At 55.7% G+C, this 10,967-nt stretch overlaps 3 protein-coding genes across 3 annotated transcripts; 2 read left to right on the forward strand and 1 right to left on the reverse strand.

Moving 5' to 3' along the window:
• Positions 1-1,941: 1,941 nt before the first annotated feature.
• On the forward strand, positions 1,942-3,700 carry D7B24_004116 (uncharacterized protein; the record flags this gene model as incomplete). The annotated part of the gene is made up of 4 exons (XM_028638291.1): positions 1,942-2,107; positions 2,163-2,306; positions 2,378-3,236; positions 3,307-3,700. The coding sequence occupies 4 exons, from the start codon at positions 1,942-1,944 to the stop codon at positions 3,698-3,700; spliced, it is 1,563 nt and encodes a 520-aa protein (XP_028496911.1).
• Positions 3,701-4,305: 605 nt separating this feature from the next.
• D7B24_004117 (uncharacterized protein) lies at positions 4,306-5,018 on the forward strand (the record flags this gene model as incomplete). Its single annotated transcript, XM_028638292.1, has 2 exons — positions 4,306-4,690; positions 4,768-5,018. 2 exons carry the CDS (start codon positions 4,306-4,308, stop codon positions 5,016-5,018), a joined length of 636 nt encoding a protein of 211 aa, XP_028496912.1.
• A 1,709-nt stretch (positions 5,019-6,727) lies between these two features.
• On the reverse strand, positions 6,728-9,239 carry D7B24_004118 (uncharacterized protein; the record flags this gene model as incomplete). Its single annotated transcript, XM_028638293.1, has 6 exons — positions 6,728-7,916; positions 7,973-8,578; positions 8,628-8,849; positions 8,910-9,010; positions 9,076-9,095; positions 9,170-9,239. The coding sequence occupies 6 exons, from the start codon at positions 9,237-9,239 to the stop codon at positions 6,728-6,730; spliced, it is 2,208 nt and encodes a 735-aa protein (XP_028496913.1).
• Between the last annotated feature and the right edge of the window lie 1,728 nt (positions 9,240-10,967).

The raw sequence follows: 10,967 nt of genomic DNA on the forward strand, positions 1-10,967 counted from the left end.
GGCGTCGTTCGGCCCCGAATGCCAAGACGCGATCGCCTGTCTGCTGCGTGGCGCATGTGTCGTTTTCACAGGAAGTTGTTTCGGTAGGGCAGAGCGAGGGTGGTGTTCGTTGGACAGAGGATTCAGGTGCTCTGCTGGCAGGTGGCCAAAGCTCGAGAACAGGAGAGTGCCAAGCGTGTGGGCGCTGTCTGGTCTGGCAAAGTTGAATGGCTTGTGAGCGTGCGAGTGCGGCGTGTGCGTGATGCACTTGAAGCCAGACACCGGTGGCAGGCGGCCACGCGGCCTGTGAGGATGTGGAAAAGCGGCATTGCCTGATTGGGATGCAGAATTGGTGTTTGTGCTGGCGGTCTCGAATGCCTGGAACCTGCCTGCTTCGTGATTTGGCCAGGCTGTGGCTCAAGGATTCGAGGCTGGATGCTGCAGCGGTTTTGTCACGTGCTTAGTCACATCGATTCCAACAGCCTTCCTTCTCTCTTTCCTTCACTCTGTCCTGACTCTGCCATGAACACTCATCCTCCTCATCTTTCCTCCCAATGTGGTCCATCATCGCCGGAGTTTGTTCAGGCCAACAGCATCCCCCTCTCCTCCTTCTCTGGCGCACCAACGCACGTGTCTCTTCCTACACCCTCCCCCGCCCACACCCTGGCCAGTCGCTGTCAAGGGTTCCGGGAGTCGGCACAACAAGCGGCTGCAGGCCAAGATGAGCAAGGGGTGCGGGGAGTAAGGGTCCCATAATAATGTCCCGAAACAGCCTCATCGACGACAGTTCTCGACCTCCAAAGTTGGGGGGGATCTTCCTCCGCTCATCCACCGTGGAGGTGGACACTTTAGAGTCTGGCGAGTCGATGAACCGATAACCTATCTGCTGCATCACGAGCTTCGCGAACAATGATGGCACATCTGGAATTCTTGAAGAGAGAGAGACCGGATTTTGTCAACAGGCACTGCAGTGTATCTTCGATGACTCGCAAACAAGGTTTTGGTCTCTCGCCTTTGCCATTTTCCATTGAGCTTGTCTCCCCTGAGCTTAGCTGCAGACAGGGCCAAGGATCGGAGCCGTCCAGCCAACCACCCGCTGGTCTGTTCGAGCATGCATTCTCCTCATTCCCCCCTTCTCCCCGCCCTATCACTGACCGTCCAGCCGATGCCTGTTACGGTGGGTGGATGATGGGTGCGCGAACGCTCGATTCTTCGGCCACACACACTCTCTCGTGCCGTCTCCCGGCTCAGTCTTGCCGCCGTCGTGTCGCCTGAACATCAAGCTCCAGAATTAAACCTTTCTCCACCCACTCTGTTCTTCGACCCCCGGCATTCGGAGGTGAATTGCCCATTGGCGGAATTTCGTTCTTCATGGTTTCTCCGCGTCCTGCGGCTCCCGTCGCCCGTCTCCCACGATGACTCGTGGAGTCTGCCCCAGAAGAGCCCCAGGAATGCCATGATGGCGAGGGGAAACCCAGAGACTAGTCCGGGGTGCGCCGTGAAGTGTCGCCTCTCGCTTGCGGCACCTCCCAGGGTCTGGCCGGCCTCCTGGACCCAGCTCACTATCATGTCTCTATGCTTCTTACGCCCCGGTGCTGTTTAGAAGGCAAGTCACGCGCGCGAGAGAGGGCGAGGGTCTGGCTCACTCTCTCGCTGTCCTCTCCACTCCCCCGGAAACCACCCACACCCACCAGTACGCCCGTCCGTCCACCTCTGCCTTCCCGTCTTAGCGTTGGCCAGGGGTGAAGGTGGCCATGAGTCCAAGGATGCGGCCCTGGTAGCGCATCGAGACTTCCTGGATGGGACTGCAGTGTCTCGATCGACAATCTTTTAAAACCCCATCCTCCCTTCCATCCATCTGCACCATCTCGTGCCCTCCAGATCTTCATCCCTTCTCACTGTGTCGACAGTCTTCCTCCAGTTCACCTCACATATTCGACAAAGAGGAATCAAGCCGGCAAGATGGTTCACGCTACGAGGTGGTACAACCTGTACGTTGCCGTAGTTGCGGCCCTGTGCATGGTACTCTACGGTTACGATGCCTCCGTCTACAACTCCCTTCAGGGATCCGACAACTGGTTCGAGTGGGTGGGCTTGGACAGGGAGAATACGCAAATGATCGGCTTGAGTACGTTCTCTGTTTTGGTGTGCTATGGAAGAGCCGCAACTAATTCCGATTCCAGTCAACACATCCTATACCATCGGTGCCATTGTCGCTGGTTTCTTCCTCGGTGGTCCCACCGCCGATTACCTCGGCCGTCGTTGGGGCATGTTCATCGGCTGCGCCCTTACCATCATTGCCACCATGATGCAGACATTCACGCCCAGTAAGTTTCTTCGCTTGCGCATTCTTTGTCTCCTCACTCTTGTCAACTGATGGCTGACATGTCGCGTGTAGAGGGCAAGATCTCTGTCTTCATTGTCGGCCGTGTCATCATCGGTATTGGTCAAGGTCTCGCTCTCACTGCTGCCCCTGTCTACATCGGCGAGGTCGTCCCCGCGAACATTCGTGGTATGGTCATGACCATCTGGCAGATGAACTACTCTGTCGGTAGCTTCATCGCTTACTGGATCAACTTCGCCTGTTCCAAGCACCGCGAGAGCCTCGGAGAGTGGGATTGGAAGATGGTTGTCATCTTCCAGGCCATGATCCCCACTCTGATCTGCATCGCTATCATGTTCATCCCCGAGAGCCCCCGCTGGCACATCCAGAAGAACGGCAATGTCGAGGCCGCCCGTGCTTCTCTCGCCAAGATCCGTGCCACCGAGGCTGAGGTTGAGGAGGAGCTCCACACTATCCGCAGCGCCATCGAGTACGAGAAGGAGGCCATTGGCGGCATCAGCTACACTGCTCTGTTCAAGGACCCCTCCATCCGCAAGCGTCTCCTGCTCTGCTCGTGCCTGAACGTTGGCCAGCAGCTCACCGGCCAGGGTACTCTGAACACCTACTCCACCTCGATCTACAAGCAGGTCTGGAGCGACAACACAACCATCAACCTGATCAACGCCCTCAACGCCACCTTTGCCATCTTCTTCACCTTGAACGCCATGTGGACTTCTGACCGTTTCGGCCGCCGCTGGCTATTCATGGTTGGTTCCGCTGGTATGGCCATGTGCATGCTCATCGTCCCCATCATTGGCCTCAAGACCCCGAACCACTTGTCGCCCACCGGAAAGCCCGTCAAGTCTGAGCCCGTCGGTATCTCCATCGTCTTCATGCTGTTCCTCTTCGCCTTCTTCTACAAGCCTACTTGGGGGTAAGTCCAGTTTCTCAGCTTCCTGGGCAATCCATTCTCTTGCAGCAATATGCTAACCAATCGGAAACAGAGCCACGACTTGGATCTATACCAGCGAAGTCTTCAGCATGAACGTCCGCGCCCAGGCCGTCGGCATGTGCTCGCAGATGCAGAACGTCGCCAACACCATCTTCCAGCAGTTCTTCCCCACCTTCCTCAAGAACGAGGGCCTCAAGTGCCTCTTCTTCTTTATGGCCATCAACCTTGTCCTGGGAGTTTTCGTCTACTTCTGCATCCCCGAGACGAAGCAGATCCCCCTCGAGGAGATCGACACCATCTTCGGCGGCGCCAACCACACCGAGAAGGGAGCCGACATGCTCCACGGCGAGCCCCACTATGCCGGAGCCGACAGCACTGCCCCCGTCACCGAGCTCAAGGACGGCTCGGAGGTGCAGCAGACCGAGGCCCGCAAGCAGATCGTTTGATGGGAGGATGCGGCAGAGTGTGTTTCTTCAGACAGCGTCGCGAGCCTAATCATTAGATTTGTCGCATAACTTTCAATTGAACTTGTGTCATTGTATTCTTGAATTGTGGTTTGCGAGTCTATGTTTGTGGTTCTCTTTGATTGCCGGACTTTGGAGTGGAAGGCCGCCTCCGATGATTCAAAAAGCGCGATGCGTCATCCGTTGCAGCGGGATTCTCACATCACCATTTTATGATGACTCATATCTTCTTCTCACGAAACACTCGGTTTGCTTGAAGGGGAATCCATTATTGGACCAAAAGTTATCTGTTACTGACGGTATCGTCCTTCAGAATGGCCGAGAAGCCTTTTTGTTTGCTGGCTGTGTCCTTCGACTCGACACAGTCCCAAACCGCTGCCAACATGATCGAGCTCTAGATCGTCTCGAGCCCCGCTAAGCTCCTCTCCCAGTGCCCGTCTCGACGTCCGGCTACTCGGCACACGGAAGGTCTTTCAGAACGTCTCAGGCAGAAATATACCCACCCATCGCTCCATACCCTCCAGAGCAGATAACCGACGTTTCCTCTTGCATCTGCCATTGGCAAGTCCACCATCACGTCGCCCAGCATGGCCATCTCCGTCCGCCCAGTCGCCGCCCTCGACCTCTCCACACTGGAGCGCTGCAGCACCGTCGAGTTCGCCGCCTTCGCAAGCGACTTCCACTCCCTCGTCTTTCCCGGCCCGTTCCCGGAGGACCGCGCCGAGACGAAGGCCCAGGCGCTGTCCGCCGCCATACAGAACGACGGGTGCCGCATCTTCGCGGCGTGGGACGTCAACGATGAGGGCTCCGAGACGCTCGTTGGCTATGCGCGGTGGTTCGTCCATGGCAAGAGCATGCCGGAGCCGGAGCCGCGTACTTTCGGTCCCGGCGTGCACGTTGCGGCTGCGACGGAGATGCTCGGTGCGATTGATGGCCTGCGGAAGGCGAACTTTAGCGGCAAGCCCTGTGTTTGTGAGTTTTCTTGGCAACTGAGGTGCCGCTTGGCACTGCGAAACGAGGTCTTGTGCCAAGTCGCTGACGTGTTGCAGACCTCTCTGTGCTGGTCGTGCATCCGGACCACCAGGGCCGGGGCGTCGGGAAGCAGCTCATGGAATGGGGCTTGGAAAGGGCTGCGGGCCTTGGTGTGCCTGCTTTCCTGGAGTCGTCTTCTGCTGGGAGGAAATTGTACGCAGGCCTTGGGTTTAGGGAAGTCGATGTCGCCAAGGTGCCGTTTGCGCAGTTTGGTCTTGATAAAGTGTTTACGGCGTGGGCTATGATGTGGACTGGGGCGGAGGTCTAGAGCATGGGCTCCAGTGTGCACTCTGGCACGGCTACGAAAGGTAAACCAGGAAAGCATCACCAGTCTCCTTGTCTCCCCTGGTGGATGCGACAATAGTGTCCCCGGGTTAGGCGCCGCCAAGCTTACTACTTTGTTCTTCTTCTCCCCGGCTAGCAGGATTTAGCAGAATGGCGAGGAAGACAGCCCATCCTGGGAGACAGCCCATCCTATGGAGCATGAACGGAGAACAAAAAAGCGTATACTTCTATTAACTCCTATCTAAGATTATGAGTTATGGCTCAAGCTTCAAAATCGAGTCTTCGTTGAGACGTGGAAGGTGTCGAGCAGTAACAGGCAGAACTTCTTATGAAGGGCTCTCTAGAGCAAGCTGTTATACGGAGAATGATGAGCACTACCCTCGCAGAGAAGCCCGACTCAGCGGAGAGGCTGATTCCTTTATTTCACTTCGGATACTGAATGTAAATGTCGCCAATGGACTTGAACCATAAACTACGTTGATAGGTGGCATGCGTGTAGGTCAACGCCAGGTACCAGGTATCTACAGGCCCTGTCCCAGGACCACGTGAATGTCTCACGGGAGACTCCTCGGCGTTTAGCCAAGGACTCCGTGAATTTCCATGACGGCACTGAATTCGAATCGGATGCCATCATCTGCGCAACCAGCTTCGACCACTCGTACACACTGCGTCTTCTCATTGTCAGGCGGAAGAGGGCTAAGTTGAACCAGTATTAGTGTCCAAATACAGCCTGAACTTTCACGTCCCCAAATTTCCCAACTACGTTCGCATGGAACCCTTCTCCCCTCAAGATGGATAATCCTAAACAACCAGAAAGCTGACTTTCTACTTGCCACATACCAGACTACCTCGGCCCTGCAATATCCGCTTCGCACGGGTCTACCATCCCGGCCATCGAGCAGCTTACCAAGTACTCCGTGAAGATCATCGATACGATCCAAAGAAAAGGCTGTGCCACATTTGAGCCACGACCACAGTATGTTGACGATCTAAACCGACACCATCCAGAATATCCAAAAGCCGCTGTTTGGCCTATGATTGTGCTTCGACCTTCGGAAACGGCACCAAAGACGGCAGAAGCAACCTTCTCCACGGAGGAAGCCGCCTCCGTTACCTGAGGATGCTGCAGCGTCCACGATTGGGGAACGATGAGTGGGCTTTGGTCCCGGGCACGAGACTCCACGACTTCTCTGGCAATGATCGGTCTCCGAGTCAGGAGGAAGGCGGCGACCGTGCCCAGTACATGGAAACCCCTCCGGGGCTCGCTTGTAGGCATCCAGTGGAAAGGATCAGGGACCCATACACAGCACAGACCGTGGAGGTCTTGAAAGCCACCGTGTGTTAGATGCCCCGGCCAAGGGACAATGCTTGTGTCGGCTCGTGTCTTGAAATGTCATCCCAGGTCACGCTGATCCACTAGGGCCCCATTTACTGACCCCTCCACCTGTAAACAGGAATACAGTCAAGGATTGGATCTTGCGAAAACACTGGAATCCTCATTGACACACTGAAATGGACAAATCGCAGGTCGTTCCAGTAACCTATAGATCTCGTCGCCATGTCCGGGCCCGCCCTCAACGCCCAGACGCAAACTCCATCCCAAACCCGCTGACATATGTTTCAGAGTAATCGAATCCGCCTCCAAGTTCTGCCCGTTCTGCCGTCTGAAGCAAACCTTCTACGTGACATCCGTCAGGCCCATCGATATTGCTGTCCACCAGGGGCCCCAGGGGGTAAGACTCCGGGCATCTGCTGCATTCCGTTTCCGTGAGCCATGGCCTGAGTGGCCTGCTGCGCCTGGAAATGTTGCTGTTGCTGTTGCTGAGGACTTTGATGGTGCTGTTGTGCCTGGAAATGCTGCTGTTGCTGTTGATGAGGACTTTGATGCTGCTGCTGCGCTTGGAACTGTTGTTGTGGCTGAGGACTTTGATGCTGCTGCTGTGCTTGGAACTGTTGCTGTGGCTGAGGACTTTGATGTTGCTGCTGCGCCTGGAAGTGTTGCTGGTGCTGTTGCTGGGGACTCTGATGTTGCTGGTGCTGTTGCTGCTGAGGGCTGTGATGCGGTCGCTGCTCTATCATTTGCTTGCGAGCCTTCAACCACGACCAAAGATCCCGTGACATGATCTCAAAGTTATCTTTCAGTGGTAGCGCATTCTCCCATCTCTCGCCGTATTTCTTCAAGGTTTCAACGACCTGTTGCAGACACCGAAGACTCTGAGACACCTTGTCCACATTTGGGTTTTGCGGGCGTGGCAGAGGCGGCGGCGGTGCAGCGCCAGGGCGTGTCAGAGGTGCCTGTGGTAATACACCAGAAAGCAGGGCATCGGCGCCATCGTTGAGAACAGTAACGAGCTGGGTGGCCATGAAGTATAGTTTCAACACGTCGTGATAGGTGTAGTAGGCAGTGTGACTTGGTGTTGGGTGATGAACGACGCCGTGGATGGCGTTGACGTAAGCGATGGCGTGCTCAAAGATGAGAGCTCGGGTGTATGGGGTGATGTTTGGTGCGCGGGCCGAAGGAGCAAGGCAGTAGACGTAGCTGTAGCGAAGATCAAGGTCAAAGAGATCCCGAATGGGTGCCGATAGGGTCGTTGGCAGCGACTCATTCCACTCTCGCATGTCGAGACACATTTGCCAGATGAATGAAGCAGCATCGTGAAGGGGTTTGGGTTCCGATTGAAACAGGATCTGGTACCAGTGTGACTGTTTGCGGCGGAACTCGAAAAGGAACAAAGCCGGGTCCGCATCCTGAGGTCCCGCGACGAGGCCCTGCGCAACGGAGTCCCGGCCTGCGTTGCGTTGTCCAGAGCTGTTGGGGTATGCGACGTTGATGGATTCGTCGGTGAAACTGAATGCCCGCGCGTGCGTCATGCTGATGGCCCTGTGCTTTGGTCAGACCGATGACAATCAAGCGATCCTTGTGTAAAGGGAACTTACCTGTCTAGCGAGTACACGCAGTAGAATATTCTTCTCCGCGTGTCAAGCGCAGCAGCATCAGTGATCTGGCTCTGGACGGGATCTTGGTGCAGCCCCATGTCAATGACAGCGCGGCATGCGAAGCCAATCAGATACCAACTGTCGAAGTGAACAGGATCGAGCATGGAGTATTGCGTCAGCAGTATGAGAGACTGCACTTGCGTGATGCTTCCAGGTCCCAGAGCGCCGTCGGCACATGGAAGAGCGCGCCCAACAAAGTCGACCGCGCTGAGGTAGTATGAGTCCTCCCGTTCTCTGCTTTGAGCTGCATACCCAATGGCAAGCACCAGGTAAATCAGCCAGTAATCCGAGTCTTGTATGACACGATCGTCCTGTTGATAAAGATCGTCAAGTACAGTCAAAAGCTTGGTCTCAGAGAAGGCCGGTACAACAGAGAAGATGTTGGCCATGTAGTACTGGACCATGGTGAGTGCCTCTTGCCGCGGCGGCAGGCTCTTCTCCGCAGGCTCTGGGGTTAGTTCATTGGTGGAGGCGGCGAGGACGAAACGGCCAAAAGTCAGATTACTGACGTCGACTTCGAAGTCGCGCGACGTGGCGTCTACCGACCTGGAAGGTGTAAGTGAGGCTCAGGCAAGACGCAAGTTGAGGCACCTACATGAAGCCAAAGTCCGAGACGAGCGAGTTGATATCCGAGTCCTCACGTCGCCGAGCAGCCTTGCGGTGAATTGCGGCACGGATCTTTGCCAAGGAGTCTTTGCGGTCGTATTGGGTGGTCAAGTCATCAGGCTCATGCAAATTGACAGAAGCCTTTCTCAGCCTGGCAAAAGCCAACCGACGTTCAAGCTTCTCGACCCTGAGTTCCAGAGCAGCAACGTAGCTATTCCTTTGTCAGCCTCACATCACAAGGCATGTCGAGGTCAACGTGGGGGCGACGAACCTCCTTTCCTTTCCTCGAGCGAATTGATCATTTGCACTAGAGCATTCGCTTTCACGGCCAGCCTTTTCGCAAGCGGTGCATGCAGGTAGTTTGCCATCGCACTATGGCAAGGAAGCAAATTAGCTCGGTTGAAGACCCCAGATGCAAACAAGTCGTCATCACATACCTTCACCTTCGCAGCTCGACCTGTATGAATGACGTGGGTTAGTATAGGCGGCTTTGACAGTAGCATCTGGGAGAAGAGGACGTCGCAGACTTACAACGTGAACATGCTGATACGGGCCGCGATACCCGAAGGAGAGGGTTATCGGAGAAGCTAGAGCCCGGCATCTCGGCGGGTGCACACGAAATCCGCAGTGAATGTCCAGGAAGCTGGGCGCTGATGGCCGAAGCACGCTAGGTCGTGGATGATAAAGTGAATTGCGTCGCGCGCGGACCTCTGAGCTCGAGAAGCGCTGGGGCTCGGTCGGTTGGGACAGAGATGGAGGTTGCACGATTGGCGAGCGCGAGTGGCGGGGTAAGTATCTCGTGTCGTCGTAACGTCACTAGCCAAAGCTGTGTGATATGGATGACTGAAGGCAGAGCTGGCGGAACGATGGCGAAGACCGGAATCCAAGATTGATAGAGCTTGGAAATATGTACCAGGCGCGAGGCTCTGAGGCTGGCCGGTCCTCTTTCTGGTGAACAGTCGATGAGAGGGAGAATTGGGAGTGAGAGCGTGTGCGGCTCTGCCAATGTGCCAGGATTATGTCAACAGCTTGAATGGCCAGGTCAGGTTAGCGGGCCGCTGCTCCGGTATCGTTGGCTGCCTTAGCTAGCTTAGGTATCAGTCCTCCAGTGAACGCGGCTACTGTCGCCTGGCTGTATGGTTCGCGTTAAAATGGCCACTGAAGCAATGGCAGGCAGGCTGGTCTGTGAGTGATCACGAGGGGGAGCGTGCCTGGGAGGGCAGGACGGTACAGGCGCGGGATTGAAGGATGCTGAGCCCCGCAGATGGGTTTTTGACGAGTGCGATCCCACTCATCCGAAGAGGCCCTCGCTGCTCTTAGGCTCACCGGGCAGTGCGGGAGGAGTGGATCCTACGGCAAAGCCACAGGACCCTAGCCACGCCCACGCCTGTTGGTGCTCGTCGTGTTCGTGCACTTTAACAGTTGCGGATGCATCGCGTTGTTGGATCCAATTTTGCAACCCAACACCTGCCTCGAGGCATGCTGTTTGTTCCCCTGTCGTCCGAGAGTCGCCCCCTTGAACCATCTTGTGAATAATTGTCGCTCTTGGAGCGATCTTCCACTCTTGCGAGTCATGTTTTGCTCGAGACACTGTCTGTGTGGTCGTATTCTTGCTTCTCTGCCGGGGATGGGGGCCTTCCGACTCCAACCATATGAGTAATGTCAACTGTGAAAGACACATTGAGAGACCAGTGACTCGTCGTATGATTCGTTGCGTTATCATGAGAGCGAACGTGATTGATCCGAAGTGTCATCATTTGCGAAGACTTGAATGCATACCAGGACTCGCGACGACGAGGCTTCGCACATCGATTGCGCTGAGTGCAGAATCAACAGCATTCGATACTGTTGTATCAACAAGTTGTCGTCCGGCACAGACCGTGTAAAAGGGTTGCATCCTTGGCGGGTGTCGTTGAGACAGGGCATGGTTTATGCTACTACCCTGAGTTGACACGCGTTTCACATGATGCATACCTGGGCTGAAGAAGCCCCGTCAAAGTAGTGCTTGATGGCAGGGTTGTTCGCGGACGCGATTGTGTGCCTTACCAGCAGAGTTGAGCGCGACAATGCGCCAAAGAACGACCTCAAGGCGATGTTTGCTGTCTCAGGGAGTGTGTGTTGGGCTTGAACGGCACAAAAGCGGCAAGGACACTGACCTACTTGATCCATGGCTGGCGGTTCACTCAGCCTGTCGACGGCGGACAGGGTCGTCGATCACAGGGGCCCAGCATCGGGGTTATCCAATATGGCCGCCACGGCATGTCCCTCCTCCCAGCGACAGGCTAGCGCAGGGTCGGTTCGGTTCAGGGTCGACTCGAATTGATCGATT

The sequence above is a fragment of the Verticillium nonalfalfae genome, assembly GCF_003724135.2.
Source record: "Verticillium nonalfalfae strain VnAa140/NRRL 66861 chromosome Unknown scaffold_23, whole genome shotgun sequence".
NCBI classification, from domain to species: Eukaryota; Fungi; Ascomycota; class Sordariomycetes; order Glomerellales; family Plectosphaerellaceae; genus Verticillium; species Verticillium nonalfalfae.